This window comes from Centrocercus urophasianus, unplaced genomic scaffold (assembly GCF_019232065.1).
Source record: "Centrocercus urophasianus isolate 14NV4802_14NV808 unplaced genomic scaffold, USGS_Curo_1.0 seq_3, whole genome shotgun sequence".
Taxonomy (NCBI): Eukaryota; Metazoa; Chordata; class Aves; order Galliformes; family Phasianidae; genus Centrocercus; species Centrocercus urophasianus.
In genome coordinates this window covers 1,789,435-1,809,829 of record NW_024884866.1, presented here as the reverse complement: position 1 = coordinate 1,809,829, position 20,395 = coordinate 1,789,435, and the positions used below count along the sequence as shown (strand labels likewise).

At 47.2% G+C, this 20,395-nt stretch overlaps 2 protein-coding genes across 5 annotated transcripts in view; one reads left to right on the top strand and one right to left on the bottom strand.

The window, feature by feature from the left end:
* LRBA (LPS responsive beige-like anchor protein) overlaps positions 1–20,395 on the bottom strand; it is a 367,611-nt gene that overhangs the window by 152,219 nt on the left and 194,997 nt on the right. For all 4 annotated transcript variants that reach the window (XM_042828460.1, XM_042828457.1, XM_042828458.1 and 1 more), the window contains exons 38-39: positions 15,548–15,694; positions 12,827–12,963 (exon numbers count right to left, since the gene is read on the bottom strand). In XM_042828460.1, the coding sequence (XP_042684394.1) occupies positions 12,827–12,963; positions 15,548–15,694 (284 nt within the window). The remainder of the gene's footprint in view (positions 1–12,826; positions 12,964–15,547; positions 15,695–20,395) is intronic.
* On the top strand, positions 8,408–9,981 carry MAB21L2 (mab-21 like 2). The gene has a single exon (XM_042828462.1). The coding sequence runs from the start codon at positions 8,524–8,526 to the stop codon at positions 9,601–9,603; it is 1,080 nt and encodes a 359-aa protein (XP_042684396.1). The 5' UTR covers positions 8,408–8,523; the 3' UTR covers positions 9,604–9,981.

The window sequence follows — 20,395 nt, the reverse complement described above, 5'->3', positions numbered from 1 at the left end:
AAACAACTTATTACCATTTTTAAGCTCTGTCATTATCTTTCAGACTTTAATTAAGCGTAAACCTCAAATTTGGATCTAGCTCTATTAAATTCATAAACCACCGCTATTAAAGTCCAAGTAATAAAAACTTTTTTCAGCTTCCTAAGGTATTAATAACCCACTACTGACTGAAAACAGCATCGGTAGTCAGAACGTAAAATGGTACTGACAGCACTTTGGATTTATAAGAAAGCTTCAGTATCTTTAAATAGTCTCCACATATGAAATTTAAGAAGAGGAAACTAGGAATTAAAAGTGGATTTGGAGCGGCAGACGGCGATTGTTGCACTGCCGCGGCACTATAACCTTGATTAAATGCAGAGCAATGCTAAAGTAAAAACAAAGCCCTGCCATGGAAACCCAAATTAACTACTGAAGCAGACCCCTGATGCAGTAAGCCGGCGTTCTGAGCCATTCCACTTGATCTCAAGAAAAACTTTCACCCTCTGGGAAGCGTGGAGGCAAGGCCAGGCGCCTGATGGGCCTTGCTCCCGCGCCCGCCTGGTCCCTCGCACAGATGCAGGCGGTGGGCTCCTCCCTCCGCACCCCCGTCAAGTTCAAGTACAGAAGTTTAGCTCGTTGACTCCCCCCTCCACCTCCAAGTCACTTGTCAGGAAAAGGTTGGGCGATTTATCGACCACCGCTGGATGCATACTGTCAGTGCTGAAGGAAATATGAGCGGGGGCTGTCGCTACTGTTCTGGAGCTCATTGATAATGACATACCTGCCTCTGTCACCCATTACCCATACTACAAACTACTTAGACCTAACTGAAAAATCAATAGCCTACTTGCACCGGTTCCTGTGGCTGCCTCCTTTGATTGTCAGCTCCTGTCTAGGGTCAGCACTTACATGAAAGGGGCTGTGACTGCCTGATGCTTTCAGGACAACCTAACGATATGAAACTAGCCAACAGAACAGTAAATTCTGTCCCCTGCCCTCCTCATCAATTAGGCTTTGACTAGGCTTGCCTGTAGAAACCTGACCTTTTAAGTTTAGGTGAATATGGAACTAGCTGAACACACCATTGCCCTCAGCGCTGAGCCAGGAAATCCGCTGACAGGTTAAACAAAACAGAAGGTTGTAACTGTCATAATTTGCATTGCACTTTCACGCCAACAAGGGTGTTATCAGTGGGGGCAAGCCCTGGAACACACAGCGCCAGCACCCGAAGTCACTCTCCTCATAAATTTTCAAGCACAGGGAGATAAAACATAAATTCACAAATGACCCTGCATTTCAGTCCTACTTTCTTTCAAGTTTGCACTCTGGCAACCCACACCAGACACATACACAGTTGCCCTCTGTAGCTGTGCTGGCACTCGAGCGCCACTTAGAAGGGGCTTCCGAGTTAGACGGCGGGTGAGGGAAAGTTACCTGCTCATGCCTTGTAAAGACTCACTTCTTCTTCTTCACTTCTTCTTCACTTCTACATGCATAAGCACCAACCATAACTGCAGGATACAGGTGTGCACACTGTCTTTCAGAGCGGCAGGTAAGTATAGATACTCTAAAAATCCCTGGAGAGCCCTTCTGAGCAGTATTCATTCACACATCCTGGTTCTTGGAAGGCTGTTAGCAATGTCAGAACATCACCGTGGCTACAGGTAAGCGATAAACGTTACATTTTAATGTATCTTCCCTCCTTAAAGAACGCTGACAACCATGACGCAAAGAACTAAAGCATGAAATCTCAGATGTAAAATGAAGGCTGAACTATTTCCTGAAGTGGAATACAATAGCTTTAGTAACTACGCACAGACCAGGATGCCTTGCTCCTCCTTTCCCACAAAACAAATTAAAAACTTTATTTAAAACAAACGAAAACACTTCTAAATACTCTCATTAGTGCTTTCTTTTAGAAGTAACATTAATTCTTATGCAGTGATGGCTTAACCCCTTTTTGAGCCCACCTTTCTGTTGGCCTACCATCCCCAGTACAAGCATTTCAGGAAAATACAGACAGCACGTGTGATCAAAACTGTTTATCCTATTTGAATACTGGAGCTTCTTCATACTCTGACAGTACAAGCTCAACTACAACTTTTTTGAAACTCTGTGAACTCCAGGAATTTTAAATGCTCTTTATTCAGCACACACAGTAATTTTTAATGTAAATATACAAGCAAGATTTGGAGCTATAATTTACCTGAAGCTTTTTACCCTGCAGTTGAACCTTCCTAACTCCTGCATCCATAATGTCCTTCTCACAGAAAAGCATGCAGAGTCAGATACAAGAATGAGCTCTTGTGTAAATAAATGATAGAACTGCTTCTGTATGGGTTTCAGATCTTAACATTCAGTTGCAAATCTTGAAATACTCTTGGAAGCTACTTTTCTAAACACATTTTCAATACATGTCAGCCGCTGTATTTATCTTATTTCAACTGCACATTTAAAAATCAGAACTGAGAAAGGAAAACAGCTGAATTACACAAAGACTTTTTTTTTCGTGAAAGCTTCAGATAATATATTTTACTGCAAAAATATTTGGTGTATCTCAACACCCAGTTTTCAAAATAAATGCAAAGCAGAAGAAATGCAGCGAAAACCGCTTGAAAATAAGAGTAGAAGTCTACGAAAACACTGTTAAATAAACAGAACAGCAGTTAGAATTAATATTGCATTCCAAACAAACTACAGAGCAAACGCTAGTTAAAAATGGGAGACCTAATTGAGTCTGGATGGACCCCTTTACAGACCTAATGCAATGATTAACTATGCATCTGGTAGCATGTCAAGTCCTTTTTGTGTGCCTATCTGATAGTGAAGTGAAAGGGCATGGACAGTGTCCAGTCCCAGCAAGCAAATCATTTGGAAGCAGTCATAGACATAGATCAAAGATTTTTCACTCTATCCAAAGTCTATTTAAACCCAGCTACCCAGCCCCTTGTTGCAGACAAAACCAGTTAGAAAATAAGAAAGACTCCTTGGGATCCAAAGATAATAAAGGAAGATAGAAGGAGAAAATGAAGAAAAGAAACAGACTGGCAGAACCTTGATTTCCATAGGCCAAGACAGCTGTTTTACATCCCGGTTTTATTTCAGATGCTTAAGGAAAAGTAACAATTTCCATCCCTTAGATCACCAAATATTATTTCAATTAAACTATGCAGATGGCTTCTATACATTACTTGAACCGACACAGTTTCCCCTTCCCAGCCACAGAAGAGAGCATGTAGGACTATTCTGTGCACAGGTTTTTATCTAATCCACAAGAAAACTAAAAAGAGAGCCGCATATTCTCAAGGAGTATATAAATAAAATATGCACAGCAAGATATAAAATAGGAATAGCTAAGATTTGATTCTCTCATTAGTATAAGTAGCAACAAACCCCCTGCAATGGTTACATAACTAGCAATAGGCTACTTTTATGCCAGCACAATACTTCAAAGGATGAAAATTTAGTATCATGAAGTACAACAAGCAGAAAAACAGACAGCTCTAATTCTGCGTTTAAATTGAAAAACATTTGAATAAGGCAACGATTATGAGACTGTTCAAACAGGAAACATAAAAACATAATGAATAAATAAGTTACATTTAAGTAAAACTTGCATGCCTTTTCTACCATAACCATCTTCCACCAAAAACAAAATCATCTTTACATACTAGGAGAGGGGAGAAGCAGGGGGAGAAGCAGAAACAAAGAAGTGACTCGATATATTGCATGCTGGTCAGCCGTGCTACTGAGAAGATTGAGCCCCCTCTGACCCTCCTCGCACAGCCCTCTTCCCCTTTATGATCTGCAGTGACGGGCGCCTGCTAAGGAGTTGCTGCCTGTAGCATGGCTCAGGAGTACAGTATGTTACATTGCCACTTGGGGAAGTACTTCTAAAAGTGTTAACGTATGAATGAGAAGGTTCCACTTCTGGAGCTAGAAACAGAAAATTTTTAATTTTAATTTAAGAATTTTATTAGAGAAGCCTAGATTAAATAGTAAAGATCCTTCTCAAGCAAACGAGTGTTACTGAATTCAGCTGAGAATCAAGCTGGCAAAATCCCAGGATGTTTCACGCTCTCATACTTTTTAAAATGGGCATAATTAACATAACTGATCAGTTACTGTAAATAACAACCAGTCAACACACTGAATTAGGTTAATTCTGCTGGATAAAACAGCGTATACCAATAGTATGCAACCACACCCAAACAAAATAAACAAAACAGAAGGGTCACAAGAAGTTTTTAAAGAAGTAAATGCTACAAAAGCATTAGATATGTTCCTCTATGGTGCACTTGTTTGATTTTCTCTGATTGTCAACTGAGTGCAAACTTACAAAACTCTGTTTAGAAGCTGAAGTAATCTTGCAGCTAAAAGTCACAGCTATTCTTCGAGACAAAAGAGAAGCAACCTGCAATTCAAGATTCGAAGCAACAGAGAAAGCCTTCAATAGGGATCACGGTTAAACACCAGACGATGACATCCACATCTCAGGGAAAGGAAAATTGAGTTCCTTAGAGGGGTAGTTGGAGCCTTCCCCTTTCACCGCTCCAGAAAGGAAGCAAAGGGAGACTTAGAAACATGTATAAATTATTTCATTATCATACCATCCAATCTCTGCATAAAAAACAAGTACAAGATTTGTATAGTACTCTTTGCTGATGGGACGCATTAATGACATCTGCCGAATGGAAAACATCTTCTCTCCCTCAGTGCACGCTATCAGCTAACTTCATAAACACAGCTCTTAACAGAATCAGCAGACAGCAAAGCCAAGCCATGCCTTTAAACAAAAAAAGGTACATACTGCACGCTACTGAACGTAAACAGAATTTTAACCATCAAACCCATGGCAGCCTTTACTGTAACCATTAACCTGGTTTTGCTGCAGAGAAACACAACATGCATTACTGAATCATTTCTTCTCAAATCCATACATTCCCTGCAGCAGTTCAAGCTCCATCAGCAGTGCAGGAATGTATGAAAATGACAGGCAAAGGGCACTAGCTCTTTTCCCATACTGTTCTTCTATAAATGGAAGCAGAGCTCTACAAAGCGCTTAAAGCTGAGAATGTTTGAAGACTGATCCCCAGCAAAAAAATACCACAATGTTAGGATCCACGAGCAGATTAATTAGCGTGTTTTACCACAAACCTGCACCCCTTAGCAGACAGGACAGGAAAGGAAAGCAGCTATTGGGAAATCATGGAGCACTGGCTGGGTCTTGTCTACAAAGCTGCCACGAACAAAACAAATGAGTACACATTCATATTTCATGTCACATTCATAAAAACACTTATTATCCCTTTCGGGAGCACCTGTTCCTGCATTTGCTTTCCCCTTTCCACTCAGGGGAGAGGAGAGAGAAAAAAAGGTAAATTGGGCACAAACCCTTTAACAGTCTCACGATTTTGGTTAAACTTCGAATTGACTTTAAAATTAAATGCTGTATCGGTACCACGTGAGAGAAAAACTTCAAAATACACCCTTTAGAATAAAAAGGGTCTGAAATACATAAAGCACGCTGCCGATAAGCTGGCTAGCCAAGCAAAAGCAAGCATGCCACAGCGTAACACAATAAAAAACGTGCGTGCTTCCTGCTGAAACTCCCATTTGTCTTCCAGTTTTCTTCTCGTTTTGTCGGTTTGCCTTTTTGTTTTAAGGCTCGATAAAATGCACGGCATCCTCTCTCGAATCGAAATGGATAAAATCAAAAGGTGCTCGCACATTTCCCGGCCGCCGCTGGCTGCCACTCTGCCGCCCCGTCTGCCCGCAGGAGCGCTGCCACGTGCGGGCCCGCAGCGGAGGAGGCGCCGAGGGGCAGCGCGCTGCTCCCCCCGCACGAGTCCCTCGCAGCTCCGTTTCCAGCAGCCCTCGCTAACAAAACACTATTGCTGCAGGCAGCGGCGTGCCGACGTCGGCGCTGCCTAAACCAAACAAACACCATGTTTAACAGTCAAATAAAACGTCCCGCAGCCTCCCTAATGAATTTGTCAAGGACCATCAGATCACCTCCGCCCCTGCCTCATTAACTCAAGTATGATGAGACGGATTATAACGGGAGAATGCAGATCAATCGCTCTGAAGGCTTCAAGTGCCTTTTAGCCCTGAGAGTCCCTCTCCGCGCTCCTTCGTCCAACGGAGCACGGTGTCCCCCGCCGCCGGAGGGACTGCCGCTCCGTACGGTGCACCATCGAGGAGCGCTGACGGACTTCCGCGCCAGCGTTCATAAAGGCAATGGGGAGAAGGGCTCTTCGACTGCAGCTCCTCCGATACCGTTCCTTTCAATTATTCATCCCGGCGAGAGCAAATTCCGCCACAGCCGAAGCCAATCTTAATGCGGCGCGGCCACAATCGCCCAGAGAAAGGCTTCACGTGCATTATTTGCTGGAAGTGTTTAAGTTTATTGCTCAAATGATGTTTCTAATTAGCGCCGGGGCAATAAATTAAAGTCGGCTTTTGTTTAGCTGATTTATTATTTACTAGCGCTTCAACCTCAGACGGGAAAATTGGTAATGAATCGTTTTAAATCTGTGCGCCGGTAACGCTTTACCATCGGCCACCTTAGCGGGGGGGCGGCCGCCTCGGCTCTATTTTTGCCCTGAAAATAGGCACCCGCGTCCCCCCACCCCCGTCCGACCCGGCGTCTGCCAGCTCCGCCGCTCCTCCCGCCCGCACTGGCCGACGGTGCCACGGCCCTCCTCGCCGCTCCTTGAGGCAGCTCTACCCGGAGCCGCCCCCGGCCGTTCTCCCTCCCGCCGGGCACCTGCCGGCCCTGCCGAGCCGCGGTGTCCCAGCCGCAGCGCCGTGATGTAATGCCCGAAGCGTGCGGCTCGTCGGTGACAGCGCCCCGAGCAGCACCGGCGCCGGGCACGTCCATACTTACTACACCCAGCGTGCCGTTGTACGGCCGGAGTAAGACATGTTTCTAATTTAAACGCACGCGGCAAACAGACGGCGATATTTTATTTAGTAAAATCAGACATCCACAACGAAAAGCAAAAAAGAAGCGGACGCAGAGCGAGCCGAGACCCCGCACGGAGCGCACGGCGTGCAAACGGCCGCGGCCTCGCTCCCGGTGCACCGGGGATCCGCCGGGCCCGCCACGGGGGGGAACACACAGCCCGGGGAGCAGCGGTGAGAAGGGGGCGGACGTCACCTCTCCCCACATCGGGAGCTTGTAGGGAAAAGAGTTCGTTTTGCTCCGGCGTTCCACGAACGCCCACTCGCTGCCTTTCTGCACCACCGCGACACTGGTGCGATTATACATCCAAACCATTCAGAGCTCTCAGTAACACAAACTCGCATAAAATACAGTTCCTTTTTCTAATAACTCCATCTTCCACTTCAGAAAGATGAGCGCAACTTTACTACGCGAATTTATCACCGTTAACGGGCCCGCGGCGCGCCACCCCGCCCCGGCCACTCTCCCACTTCCCCCGCTAAGCCCGATACCGGCGCAGGGACATTTACAGCAGCGCGGTCCTCTCCCCCCCCTCCTTCCGCCTCACGCACGCCACCGGAGCTCCGGCACCCGGCGCCCCGGGCCGCGAGCTGCCGGTGCCCGGCCCGAGGCCGCGGCCGTGCGCGTCGCCGTACCCGCGCCCCCCGCGCCCCTCCCGCCGGTCCCGCTCCGGCCGCGCCCGGTGCTACGATTGGCCGCGCCGCTGACAGCTCGGCGGCGATTGTAGGAGACGCGCTCCGCCCCTCCGCCGCGGCCGGGGCCCATTCATAAAGTAACCACGGCGCCAGCGCGTCCAGAGCCGCGCGGATACGCGGAGAAGGAGGAGGAGGAGAGGTGCGGACAGAGAGAGCCGCGGCGCGCACAGCCAGGGGTGGGGAGGGGGAGGAGAAGCGCTCCCGGGCATACCGCACCGCCCTCCTCCCGCCCGGGATAACACAGTGTGTGCAAAGAAAAACAAACCCCAACAATCCGTGCCGAGCCGCAAGACGGGGATGAGCGAACGCAGAGCGGGCGCACAACTCTGCGAGTAACGATCGCGGGAGCCGCGCAGCTCCAGGGCCAGAAGGGCGCTCGGCGGCATCCGGCGGCGGCGGGGCACGCACCGAGAACGGACCGAGGGCGGCGGCCGGACGGGGCTCGCTCGGCGCTCGGGGCACCGCACGCCTTTCTCCTCCTTCTCCTCCTCCTGCTCTCGTCCCGCAGGCGGTGCCAAACTTCGCCGCCGACCGGCGTTTCTGCGGGGAACTCCTGCGCGACTTCGCTCGGGCTCTTTCGATTCCATGAACTGCTGAAGCGGCCGTGCAGCGGCGCGGGGGGGCGGGTGGCCGAGCGCAGCGGCAGCATCCACCTCCCGGCCCCCGCCGCCCCCGGGCCGGGGCAGCGCCAGGCCGCGCCGCTTCGTGCCGCCGCCGCCTCCTCCTCCTCCTCCGACCCGCGCTGCCGCCGTCCGCCCGGCGGGGGCGGGGGTGCCCGAGCCGGCCGCTGCCCTCCGCCAAGCTGCAGCCCCCGCTAAAGCATTGGATCCCTCAACGTACTGCGAGAGCCCGGTGTACAGCCCGGACCTGTGCCCCAACATGATCGCCGCCCAGGCCAAGCTGGTGTACCAGCTCAACAAGTACTACACGGAGCGCTGCCAGGCACGCAAGGCGGCCATCGCTAAGACCATCCGCGAGGTGTGCAAGGTGGTGTCGGACGTGCTGAAGGAGGTGGAGGTGCAGGAGCCGCGCTTCATCAGCTCGCTGAGCGAGATCGACGCCCGCTACGAGGGGCTGGAGGTGATCTCGCCCACCGAGTTTGAGGTGGTGCTCTACCTCAACCAGATGGGCGTCTTCAACTTCGTGGACGACGGCTCCCTGCCGGGCTGTGCCGTGCTCAAGCTGAGCGACGGCCGCAAGCGCAGCATGTCGCTCTGGGTGGAGTTCATCACGGCCTCGGGCTACCTGTCGGCACGCAAGATCCGCTCCCGCTTCCAGACGCTGGTGGCCCAGGCCGTGGACAAGTGCAGCTACCGCGACGTGGTGAAGATGATCGCGGATACGAGCGAGGTGAAGCTGCGCATCCGCGAGCGCTACGTGGTGCAGATCACACCCGCCTTCAAGTGCACAGGCATCTGGCCGCGCAGCGCGGCGCAGTGGCCCATGCCACACATCCCCTGGCCTGGCCCCAACCGTGTGGCCGAGGTGAAGGCAGAGGGCTTCAACCTGCTCTCCAAGGAGTGCTACTCGCTGACGGGCAAACAGAGCTCGGCCGAGAGCGACGCCTGGGTGCTGCAGTTCGGCGAGGCCGAGAACCGGCTGCTGATGGGCGGCTGCCGCAACAAGTGCCTCTCGGTGCTCAAGACGCTGCGGGACCGGCACCTGGAGCTGCCCGGGCAGCCGCTCAACAACTACCACATGAAGACGCTGCTGCTGTACGAGTGCGAGAAGCACCCGAGGGAGACCGACTGGGACGAGGCGTGCCTGGGCGACCGCCTCAACGGCATCCTGCTACAGCTCATCTCCTGCCTGCAGTGCCGCCGCTGCCCGCACTACTTCCTGCCCAACCTCGACCTCTTTCAGGGCAAGCCCCACTCGGCCCTAGAGAGCGCCGCCAAACAGACCTGGAGGCTGGCCCGGGAGATCCTCACCAATCCCAAAAGCCTCGACAAACTATAGGGCCGGCGCCCGGGCGCACGCCGCTCGCCCCCCGGTACCGCGGCGGCCACAGACTGCTACGGATCGGCGCCGCCCGCGGGGATGGCATCCTCGCCTCTCCTCCGCAAAGAGAAGCGCTCGGACTTTTGCCGCGTCCAAACGAAAGCCCAAAGGTACATTTTCCAATCCCTGTATAGTCCTTTTCTTACTCTCTCTCTCTCTCGTCTGCCTGAATGTTGTCACCAAGTGAAAAATTATTTAACTATATGTACAAATTGCCCTTTAAAAAAAAAAAAAAAGTTTTACCGATGTTAAAAATGTGTTTCGGCGCCGAGGTCAGATGATGTGCTCCACCACTGACTTGTTGCAAATAGTAATAAAAACATCACTTTAACTTTACTTTTCGTGCATGGTTCTTAAGTTCGGGCCGGCAGGGCCCTTCCAAACCGCAGAAGCGATACTTAAAAAACAAAACCCGAAGCGGGACGGCGGGACGCGCCCGGAGGCTGAACGCGAGCCCTCCGCTCGGCGCAGTCCCTCTGTTTCCCGTTAAAACGGGGCGCTGAGAAAACCCTTTGCTCCGCGTGCGAGCACTGCTGTACCGCGTTACGTTCCGTGTCTTTTCCCCTCCGCGCTGAGCCATGCCGAGCATCGCCCCGCGGCAGGCAGGCAGCCCGCCCGCGGCGTTTCGCTTTGCATCGCGCGCGCTCGTTTTCGCTTCCAGCTTCCTTTTTAATTCTTCTTCTTCTTTTTTCTTTTCTTTTTTTTCTTTTTTCTTTTTTTTTTTTTTTTTTTTTTCCCCCACTAAACCTCGAGCGCTTGTATTTCGCGTTACAAACTCCCCGTGCTAACGCGCCGTCCCGTTGGACGCGAAGTACGGAGCCACCCCGAACGGTGTCGGCGCCTCACCGCCCCGCTCACTCGGCGGCAGCGGCACCGATGGCTGTGGGTCTCCCCACGGGCTGCCCGCTCGGGACGGGAGCTCCCGGGACACCCTGCGCCGTGCCCTCCACCCGCAGCTTAACTTCCCCGCCTTGGAAACGATTGCAGCGTTTTTCACCGTTAACGGCGCCGTCGTTAGCTGTCCCGCTCCCCCCCCATCCCCACCCCGACGGGCTTCCGAGCCGATTTTCAGCGTTTAGTACAAGCTTCGGCGTCCCTCGGAGGGGAGGCGAAAGACAACTTCTCACTCCGAAACGCCGCTTCCGTTTCTTTGCGGTAGGACCGCAAAGAAACGGCCGTTCCCATTCGAAGCGAGAAAACGAACGAAGCGAGAGGCGCGGGCAGCGCGGCGGGGCCGGGAGGGACGCGGTGCAGCCCCACCGCACCCCGGCTCACCTGGCAGAGCGGCCGTTTCTGTGGGAAACAGCCCTGATCTGAGCGGCACTCGTAGCATCGCCAGCGCGGCGTTCGTTCCGCACCCTGTCACACTGTTTTCTTTGTGGTACTTTGGACAAACAGACACGTACTTTAAATTTAGCTAACGGACGAAGCCTCGTTAATTAAGGGCGCCTTCTGAGCTACTCTGCTTAAGGGTTTTGAGTTTTAGGGGCGTACTTCCAGGCACCGCGATCCAAGCGGAGGGTGGGGCAGGGAGGTGTTAACGCTTAAAAGCGAGTTGCATCGGAAGCTCATCACTATTTCAACTCAAAATTCACACCGTTTCTTTTCAGCCCTCCTCTCCCAAAAAGAGATGCTAAGATATATATTTTTAAAGCTTTCCTCTGGAAGTAGCATCACAAATAGAACGTAAGATATGTGTAGCCCATGCTCCACATAACCGACTCCTTTTCTAAGAAACTAAAGAAAATGTCTCGGATGCAGAATGAAAAACAGTCAGACTAGAAGAGAGCTCTGCCCGCGGGCAGGGAAACAGCCACTCCCAACGATTAGAAAACGGGAGAAAAGAAAGCCAGCTCAGTGTGGCCACATCCCCACAAAGCAGGTCACAAAAACGAGGAGAGTTCTTATCTGTGCTTACACATCCTGCACGGAAAGCAGAAGTGCAGAGTGCCGCAGAGCCAGAAGGTTTTTATGGTGCCAGTACAAGGCACGGCACAACAATGAAGATGGAGGATCAACTTGTCCTCACATTTTATATTGAGACGTTCCCTACCGTTACATATTTTAAAAAGTACTATGGAAATAGGAAGCATATCCAAATTTTAAGAGCTATTTCACAAACTTTCACGATGTTTCAGGACCAGAAAAAAGTTAAATTCCCTTTATGGTACAATATAAAATCACTCTTTGAGCTGCAGTTTTCTATGAGCGATTAGCTGGAAGGGTTGGAGAGCGTTCTTTACAAACTAAATGCTTTCCTTGATAGCATTCAATGATCCCAGCTTTCAGAGCACATTTAATACAGATGAGAGCCATTTACTCCACAGGAACAGAGACCCGAAGCACTGCTTAACACACAGGGCGCTGCCGACAGATCAGCACAAACCCACTATGTCTTCCGGTGACTTTCTTTCCTTCACCAAGAAATTACCACCACGCTTAATAATAAGCAGATATTTTAAAGACCAGCAGACATCAATGTGCTTAACGTGGATACGAGAATATCTGCTAGTAACATGCCGCGCTTCTCAAGCGCTGCTGCGAGGCTGCATAGACCTTACTATGTCAGAATATACTGCCCCCGAAATTGCAATTTTACTGAAAGGTTTCTCTTTCTAAACAAACTCCAACCATCAAGTAGCTCAGAGCAAGTAAAGCTTGTGAAAATTAACAAGTCAGTTCCAGAACGTACTTTTAAGAGGGCAATTAAGTTTTCTGCTTAGGCACCATAAATAGTAACAGGCCCTGTAAAATCTGTTATATAATGATACAATGCTGAAGCACTGAAAACTTAAGAGCACGGGGGGGTTAAGCACGATGTTATGCTGGCGTTATGTGAAAAGAGGAAAGTAAAGCAAAGCGTTTGGGCTAACGGGCTGGCTGGACTTTCCTGTGTTCACACAGGCCTGCGATTCAAGATGTCTTTATTTCAGATGCCTCCCTGGAGCTTTATTCGCAGCAAGCTAATTAACATTCAAGTAGGGTTGAATTGTGGGAGGGGGAGAATAGGGAGGAGAGGAGGTGCCGCTCAGGAGAAGTTTGCTAACATATATGGTCAGTCGCAAACTTCCTAAAGCAGGAGCACTGAGGGCCAACAGAGGTAAAGGGAGTAGAATGAAGAATTAAAGGGCTCGGGTAATTTGTCATCATCTCTCAGAGCTCAGGGTCAATGATCTCTTACCTTTGGGTCGATTTTCTTAAAACTGGGATCTTCTTCATCCACCTCGAAGTAGAGCTCGGAAAGAGTGATGGACAGAGTGCCTTTCACCACCACTGAGGGTGCCACCAGCTGAGCTGGCGCACTCAGGGCAACTGGACCTGCCAAAGAGTACAAACACCAAACACTGTCACCATCACTTGTTTTTCAAACCCGGAATATGAAAATAAATAAAACAAAGATCATAGCCCTTCCTAAAAAAACAGGAATCTTTTTATCCCAGAAGGGAACATATGTAATAGATTTACAGTTTCCCTGTTCTGCGCAAAGTTGAAGCTGCTACAATTGCAAACTGATGCATATATTACAGATGCCAGAGCTGCCTTTAGCATGGCAAGACACGGTTTTCACTCAGACATTTTCTTTTTGAGAAACTTCGGCGGTTGCATTCCTTCTGTTGTATGCAATACAGGGAGTGCACACACCAACACTTGAAATCTTACTGTCAGATGTGTTCTGTAGCTGCTGGAGAGTTTCCATAGCTTTCTACAAAGATGAAGAAAGCAGTCGAGGCTCGAAATTGTCTGATTGTGAAGTGCTCCCTCATGGATGACAGAAATCTAAGTTACACAGCCTTATAGAGCCTACAGTAAAAATGTTTTAAAGATGCTTTTGATTTCACATTAAATATTTTTCAAGGATTCCATGAAGCATTAGTGTAGCTCGGGGACTATGGGAGTAAACAGCTGGAGGGTTGGTTTCTAACTGAATGAATTCTTATTGGAATGATCACATCTCCACAGGGCTTATCATAGGGACAAATCAGACAACCACTGAAAACAATAGGTTAGGCACAGATCTGACAATACAGGAGCTGTTATATAAACTAACACACGCAGAAAGAAAATAAGTTAGGTTTGTCATTTAGCTGATTATGAGGTAAGGAAATGAAGGTTCTCGGTTGCAGTATTATCTGGCTTTAATAAAGCAGGTGAAGATAAGAAAGTGACACGGACGATTTTGTTTTAATAAAGCATCTAAAAATGAGGTACACACGTTCAGGTAATCAACGTGAGAATTACTGACAAAAAATTCAGATGAACTGTCATTTCCGTCAATTGTTAGGAGGGCGATGGTCCTTAATCTCACATCAATCTCAATGTGTGCCACTAGGACAAAAGAAGAGATGCTCTGCTGAGATCAGAGCAGCTTTGCCCTCTATTCCCAATGTACAAATACATTGTGTTTGCAGATGGGCATGAGATAGCTGCAGAACTGCCATGATTTCCCAAAGCTCACCCCCACAAACGGATGAAATAAGCAGCTATGTGTTCTTTTGCTGTCTCCCTTTGCCCTCTGTACATTAGCATGTAATCCAGAGGAGAAATAACATTTTTTCAATCACCCTCAGACATTCAATTACAGGGCAAGCAGACAGCTGCAGAAGCTGGGGCAGCCCAGGTCCTGCAGAAGACCCCTGACAATTTCCACTTCATTTCTAACCCACACCACTTTATTAGTGAGGATTACTTCTTAATCCTATTGCCATTGTCAAGATTATATAATTAAACTCCCCTTTCACCTCTATTACTGTATGAATGTATTACTAGAAGCAATGAATATATAATAAAAGAGAAGGAAACAGAGAAAGCTGTTGAGAAGAAAGCTCATGATAGAAAGGAAGGAAAAGGAGATTCACATACATTAAAGGCTATTATTCTCCTGCTTCTTTCTTTTCCTTCACATTCCTACCCCAACTGGTTTCTTTTACTATTATTATGCTGTGTTTTTACATCTGCTTTTAAATATTATAAAGAGTGGAAAGCAGTTCAGACAAGGGATGAGCAAATTGACAATAATCACTTCCAATAATTTCATTAAACTATCAGAATGTAAGCTCATCATATCGGATTCTCAGGAAACTATCCAAGAAACATTTTTCTCTAAAGAAAATGAGCAAGGGATACCAGCTGAGAAAGAAGAACAGAGAGAAATTTGTATAGTTGAGTAATCCCATGCCCCTCAAATAACAATGAAGACACTCTGTAACCCCCAGTCCCCAAACCTAGGAAGTTACTGTTTACATTCTGAACTGTACAGAATGGACTCCTTCCACTTGGATTGCAACATCAGCAAAGGCTGCACGAAAGTTGGTCAAATTCATCAAGCTCAAGGAACTGAAGTACTGTTTTAATTTTTCTTCCAGGAAAAGTGAAGTCAAATACGGGTACGGTGGAGAAGGGACTCAATCTGGGGGGGTGACCAGGGACATAAAGGAGTTAAATCCAGTGATTGTGTAGATCCTTCAAATGCGAGTGAATAATTCATATTTGAAATTGTACAAACGAGGGGGGGGAATAGAAGCTCTCCAAAGCCTTTAATTACAAACTTGCCTAATACTTACCTAATTGCCCACGGGGCCTTATGTTTTGAGGAGTGTAACAAGGTCAAAAATAAAAGAAGCTCTTCGCTGAGTAGAGCTGCTTTTTCTAAAGAAGGTTTCCTAGAACACAGGCATCTGCTTCTGCAAGGCAGATGGCTATAAAAATCGGAGAAAGAAAATGCACAGCTCTCCTCAAGTAAATCCCCAGCATCAGATGTGTACAGAAAAATGATGTTAATGATTCATTTATGGGCAGGAACAACGTATGGGTGTGCATGGCAAAGTATTATTCACTGCAGAGCTGCTGAGACGAGAACTTAGGCATTAAGGAGGCTGAGCAGAAACCAGATAGCTGCAGTTACCTGTTAGGTTCTCCACTTCTCTCTCCTCAATGAATGACGTGATATCATCATCGCCTTCCAAGAGAATCTCACTTTCTGAGTTCTGATTTCCTAAGGCTTGGCTCTTGATAGACTGCTTTCCCTTAACAAGTATATCTTCGTCGGGAGCTGCAACGAGAAAGGCACAGCGCTCTGTCAGCTCTCAGAGACAAAGCAGTACGGCGCAGTGGTTTTTTGTACAAAAATGCAAGTTCAGAAAAGAAAATGCAGTTTGGGACAACCTGTGGGAAGTAGCTGCCTTAATCCCCTAATGTTAGGACACAACTAGTTTTAATCCTATTAAGCCTGCTCAAAATTACCCGCAGCTCTCCTCAGCAGCTAACTGCGCCGCAAGCGTTGAAGGCAGCGCAGGGGCACCTACAAGCGGCTCTTCCTCGCGGCTGTCGGTCAGACTCCGAGCCCCGCTCCGTCTCGGCGGCGGCGGCGAGCGGCTCCGCTTCCCCGCACGCTCCGGGAGGGCACCGGGGGAGGCGGCGGGACGGCTCTCCTCGCTTCCCCGGCGGGAGGCCGAGGAGGACGGCCGTGTGCACCCGCCCTCAGGAGGAGCGGGCACCGTCGGCAGGAACCTGCGCGTGCCGGCGGCGCCGCGAGGCAGGCGGGAGCGGGCAGCTCGTGCCACCGCCGCAGCGCGCTTCGGGCGGAGCCGGGGCCCCGCAGAACCACGGAGGCGCGCCGGGAGCGGCTGCATCTCCACGGCGAGGGCCTTGCGGAGGTTTTGCTTAGCTTACGAGCTCAGAGCTGCAGCAAAACAAAACCAACCGACCAACCAACAACAACAACAACAACAACAACAACAAAAAGAGACTAGAGCTCACTATACCGAAGCTAGCACTTACTGTGGGAAAGGCAAAAACAAACAAACAACAAGAACAAGACACTTTTTCTCCCTCCCTTCTCTCCCCGCAGTTTAAAATGAGCACACTATTTCTTAAATATATTGAGAATGCCCGTGGCACTGCGCCTGTGAAAACCCTGCACCACGAGCAACTCGCTGCAACACATTGCAAAGTGCTGCCTCGGAGCGCTGCCACGCAGGATGGGAGTTGTGCTACTCGTTTGAAACCAAAATGTTACCGTGCAAACACTTCCAGCAGGAGGCAAGTCCCCAGTGGCGAGTTATACAGCTTAAATTAACTACATATATGCACATAAATTGCGAGTAATAGACTTTGCAATTAAGTGAAAAATAACAAAATAAAAATACATTTAAAAAAAAAAAACCCTAAAATATCCCAACAAATGCTCTGTGCTTGCTGTAGATAATAATAATTAAAAAAAAAAAAAAAGAGAGAGAAAGAAACAAAAGAGGTTCATCTTGCCATACTGCCACATAGAATAGGCTTCCACTTCTGCAGGACAATTTCTCCCCAAGCTATCACTGCCACTTGTACGTAAGCAATAAGCAAAAAGTAAATTGTCAAAAAGCCCTAGCAGCATCGTACAAACCCGAGTTTTACTTTCTCCTACAGCATACCCATGTAAATAATGATAACTCCGATTCTGGAATTGTTCAGTGTGAGCTGAATCCCTTCTTGTCATGGAAATATGCAGCTGATGGTTAGAAGGGTTTTCCTGTAATTAACTCCCCCTGGAGGATTTGAAGTTAGCAGCAGTAAAATTACCGACAGAGTACTAACACACACCACATGCACTGGCAATCCACAGCCCAGCAGCTTTCTGCTGAAGATCAAAAAAGTAAAATAGAACAAAACCATTCCGTGGATAAAATAGAGGAGAATCAGTTTGCTTTTCTTTTTTCTTTCTTTTTTTTTTTTTTTTTTCTTTTTAATGCTGGCTAAGGACATGTGTTATTTCAGACACCCATTCAAACATTTTGGCCTCCCTCACCCTAAGACGCTATTTCAAACTTGCTTTCTACCTATTCTCACTTAAGACTGAAAGTCCTAAGGTTAATAGCTCTAAATTCAGCACAACTTGTGACACGTCCTGCCATCCTACCATTAAGAAAAAATAAAATCAGTATGGCAGCTTTCAACCAAAGAGGATCAAGCAACATAAATACAAACCTCCTGCCTTACCTTCCCTCACCAGATATTTCTTTCCCAAACTATCTTACAGTGATTCAAACACACACACATTGCAGAACTGCCTTTTTCAAGACTGCTGCCAGGCAGCACACTGAGTCCAGGTCTGCTTGTTCTGCACTGGGCTGAATAAAGCACTGTGCCTACAGCCCGCAGGCACATGGGCACGTGAGTACCTGTGCAGAAATGGAATACAATTCACATTGATTCACCTATGCTTTGCAGATGAATGTGTTCCACAAGTCACAGTCGAATTCTTTCTGCATTTACCAAATAGAGATGCATGCCACCACGCAACATGTTTAGTTATCATGCGACACGTTCACTACCCACACATGTGCAGGGGTGATGCCACAGCCCAGGTCCCAAACCCTGCTCAGACATCTGCTAGGGCAGGCTGCTTTCTGCCAGACCCACCCCTGCTTGGCATCACCACACCTCCTGGCTCCAGCCCTGCAGACCTCCACTCATTCGCTTGCCTGTTTTCAAAAGCAAGACCAAAAGGTACAGCCTATGTTGTGCTGGCAGCATGTTTACCTGGCACACTCATTCCTTCAGTACATTTCACTACTGCACTTTCACACAGTCTTTCCCAAACAGACTGGGAAGGCCCACTCTCAAGGAAATTTTTACAAATATATCTGACAGAGCTTGATTTGTTCCAGCTCTATCTCTGGAATACTTGGGGGTAAAAAAATCATTCAGCTTCCGACATTCACAGAAGGACAGGTTATACTGAATTATTTGGCTACAACTTAAAGAAGAAACACAATTTTTAAAAGATATTTAAAAAAAAAAAAAAGAAAAAAAAAAAGAAGTATCAGGAAGCACCCTACAGAATGTCTGACAAATATATCAGGAAAATCAATTACAGGAAAAGATGCATTAAAAAAATTCATTTCATTTTTTAATTTATAAAAAAAAAAAAAAAAAAAGGCCTCCTGGAAGCTACCCTAAGTCATTTATTTTTTTTTTAAGACAAAATTAAGAAAAGCAATCACTTTCCCATCAGATTGTTAAAATAATATTTTTCAGACTTCTTTACCATCCCTTGAGCTGAGGCAAGGACAACTGACCACTCAAGTTCAATACTGTACACAATCAGTGCTTCGCACTTTCAGTCACAATGCTCTGATCTGCAACACAACTGCTCTCCAGCCCAGCCCACCCCCGCCAGTTCTTAAGAAATATCAATTAAAATAAAGAGACAAAATTGCCTGTTAAGAAGCCAGATACTGTATTTTCAAGCAGATAAAGATTATCCTGCAAAAGCATGTACTGGGGGGGGGTCAGGATCCAGCTAGGAGGCTTCGATTACTCATTTTTTGCGCAATGTTACCTTCCAGGAACAGAATTCTGACTTTCACACTTTATAAACGGTATCATTTATAACTATTTTGGTTTTATTCTGAACATTAAGTGGAAAGACGAAACAGAGAAGAGCTAACTCTTTCCATCCCAAACCATCCTCACATCCCTTTCCGCTACCCCCAGGTACACAGCTAGACTGACTTTTATAAATACCCATTTGGGAAAGATTTTTTTTTCCTTTGAAAAATTACCTAAAGCCTTTCCTTCCCCCAGGCAAGTTAATGTGAACTTGGGAATGGCAATTAAATTGTCAGAATTAAAAAATTTGTTTTTAACTAGAAGGTAGCCAGAAGTATAGTCATGGGGTTGGTATTGATTGTCTGAACAGAGAACATCAGTCTTCAGGTATTTATTCTGCCACCTCTGCACCAGAGGCTCTCCTTCAAATCAAATCAATCCCTGGAAAAGATTGGTTCTTGCTACTACGATGCACAACGAGGCTGCAACAGAGCTGATTGTTGTTGTTCTCTGTAGGTTTTACTGAACAATATCTAGGCTTCTGATTGTTTCTGAAGCTTTTTCACAGTTGAAAATTGTGATCTTTGCATGACTGTGAGCTCTCTGGGACAGGGAATACGTCTGATTTGATTTGCAAGACACCCAGCAGTTGCTAATGTGTACTTACCAGTGTACTAAAATCCATGCTACCAAGCACGCAACAACACTTTTCCATTATTTATGCATTATTTTCCCTTTCGGCAAGATCCCCTATGTCCAATTTCAGTTTTAGTTTTGTTCTGTTTTCTTTGTAGAAAAGCCTAAATAGGCAGTAGGGAACTTCTGATCCATCATTTTAGAATGCTTTTTCTTTAGAGACACGTAAAATTAATTCAAATAGAATAATTAATGATAAATTATTGATAAGTAATTATAAAACACAACGGAAAACCCTCCAGCAAATTCTAAGTATAGTCACATCCTGGAACCAGGGTCTGAAAATCTGGTTATGAAAATCCCCCAAAAATGCTACTTTCTGACCTGGAATTAGTTAATACTAAAAAATTATAAGCACATTTCAGAAACAAATAGATCAATTGATTACTTAGGCTGACTCTTATGACAACTGTATCCTTTGGCTGACACACACACACCATCACCAACAGCAAAATCACTTTTGTATTTGTATTAAATGTATTATACGTATAGCTTCTAGTTGAACTTCAGTTTGTACTTTGGTCATTTTACACCTTGCCAGTTGAGAGTTCGAGAACAGGAGCATTGCATGCCTATCTACACTCAGGCAGCCATTAGCTGTACTTTCAGAAATCACATAAATAAGGTAAAGTAGAAAATTCACTTGATATATAAGTAAACAGAATGACAACAGTCAACTAGGGTATTATGCAATTAAATTCAGAATAAAATAACATCAAGAAATTAAATATACCTGAAC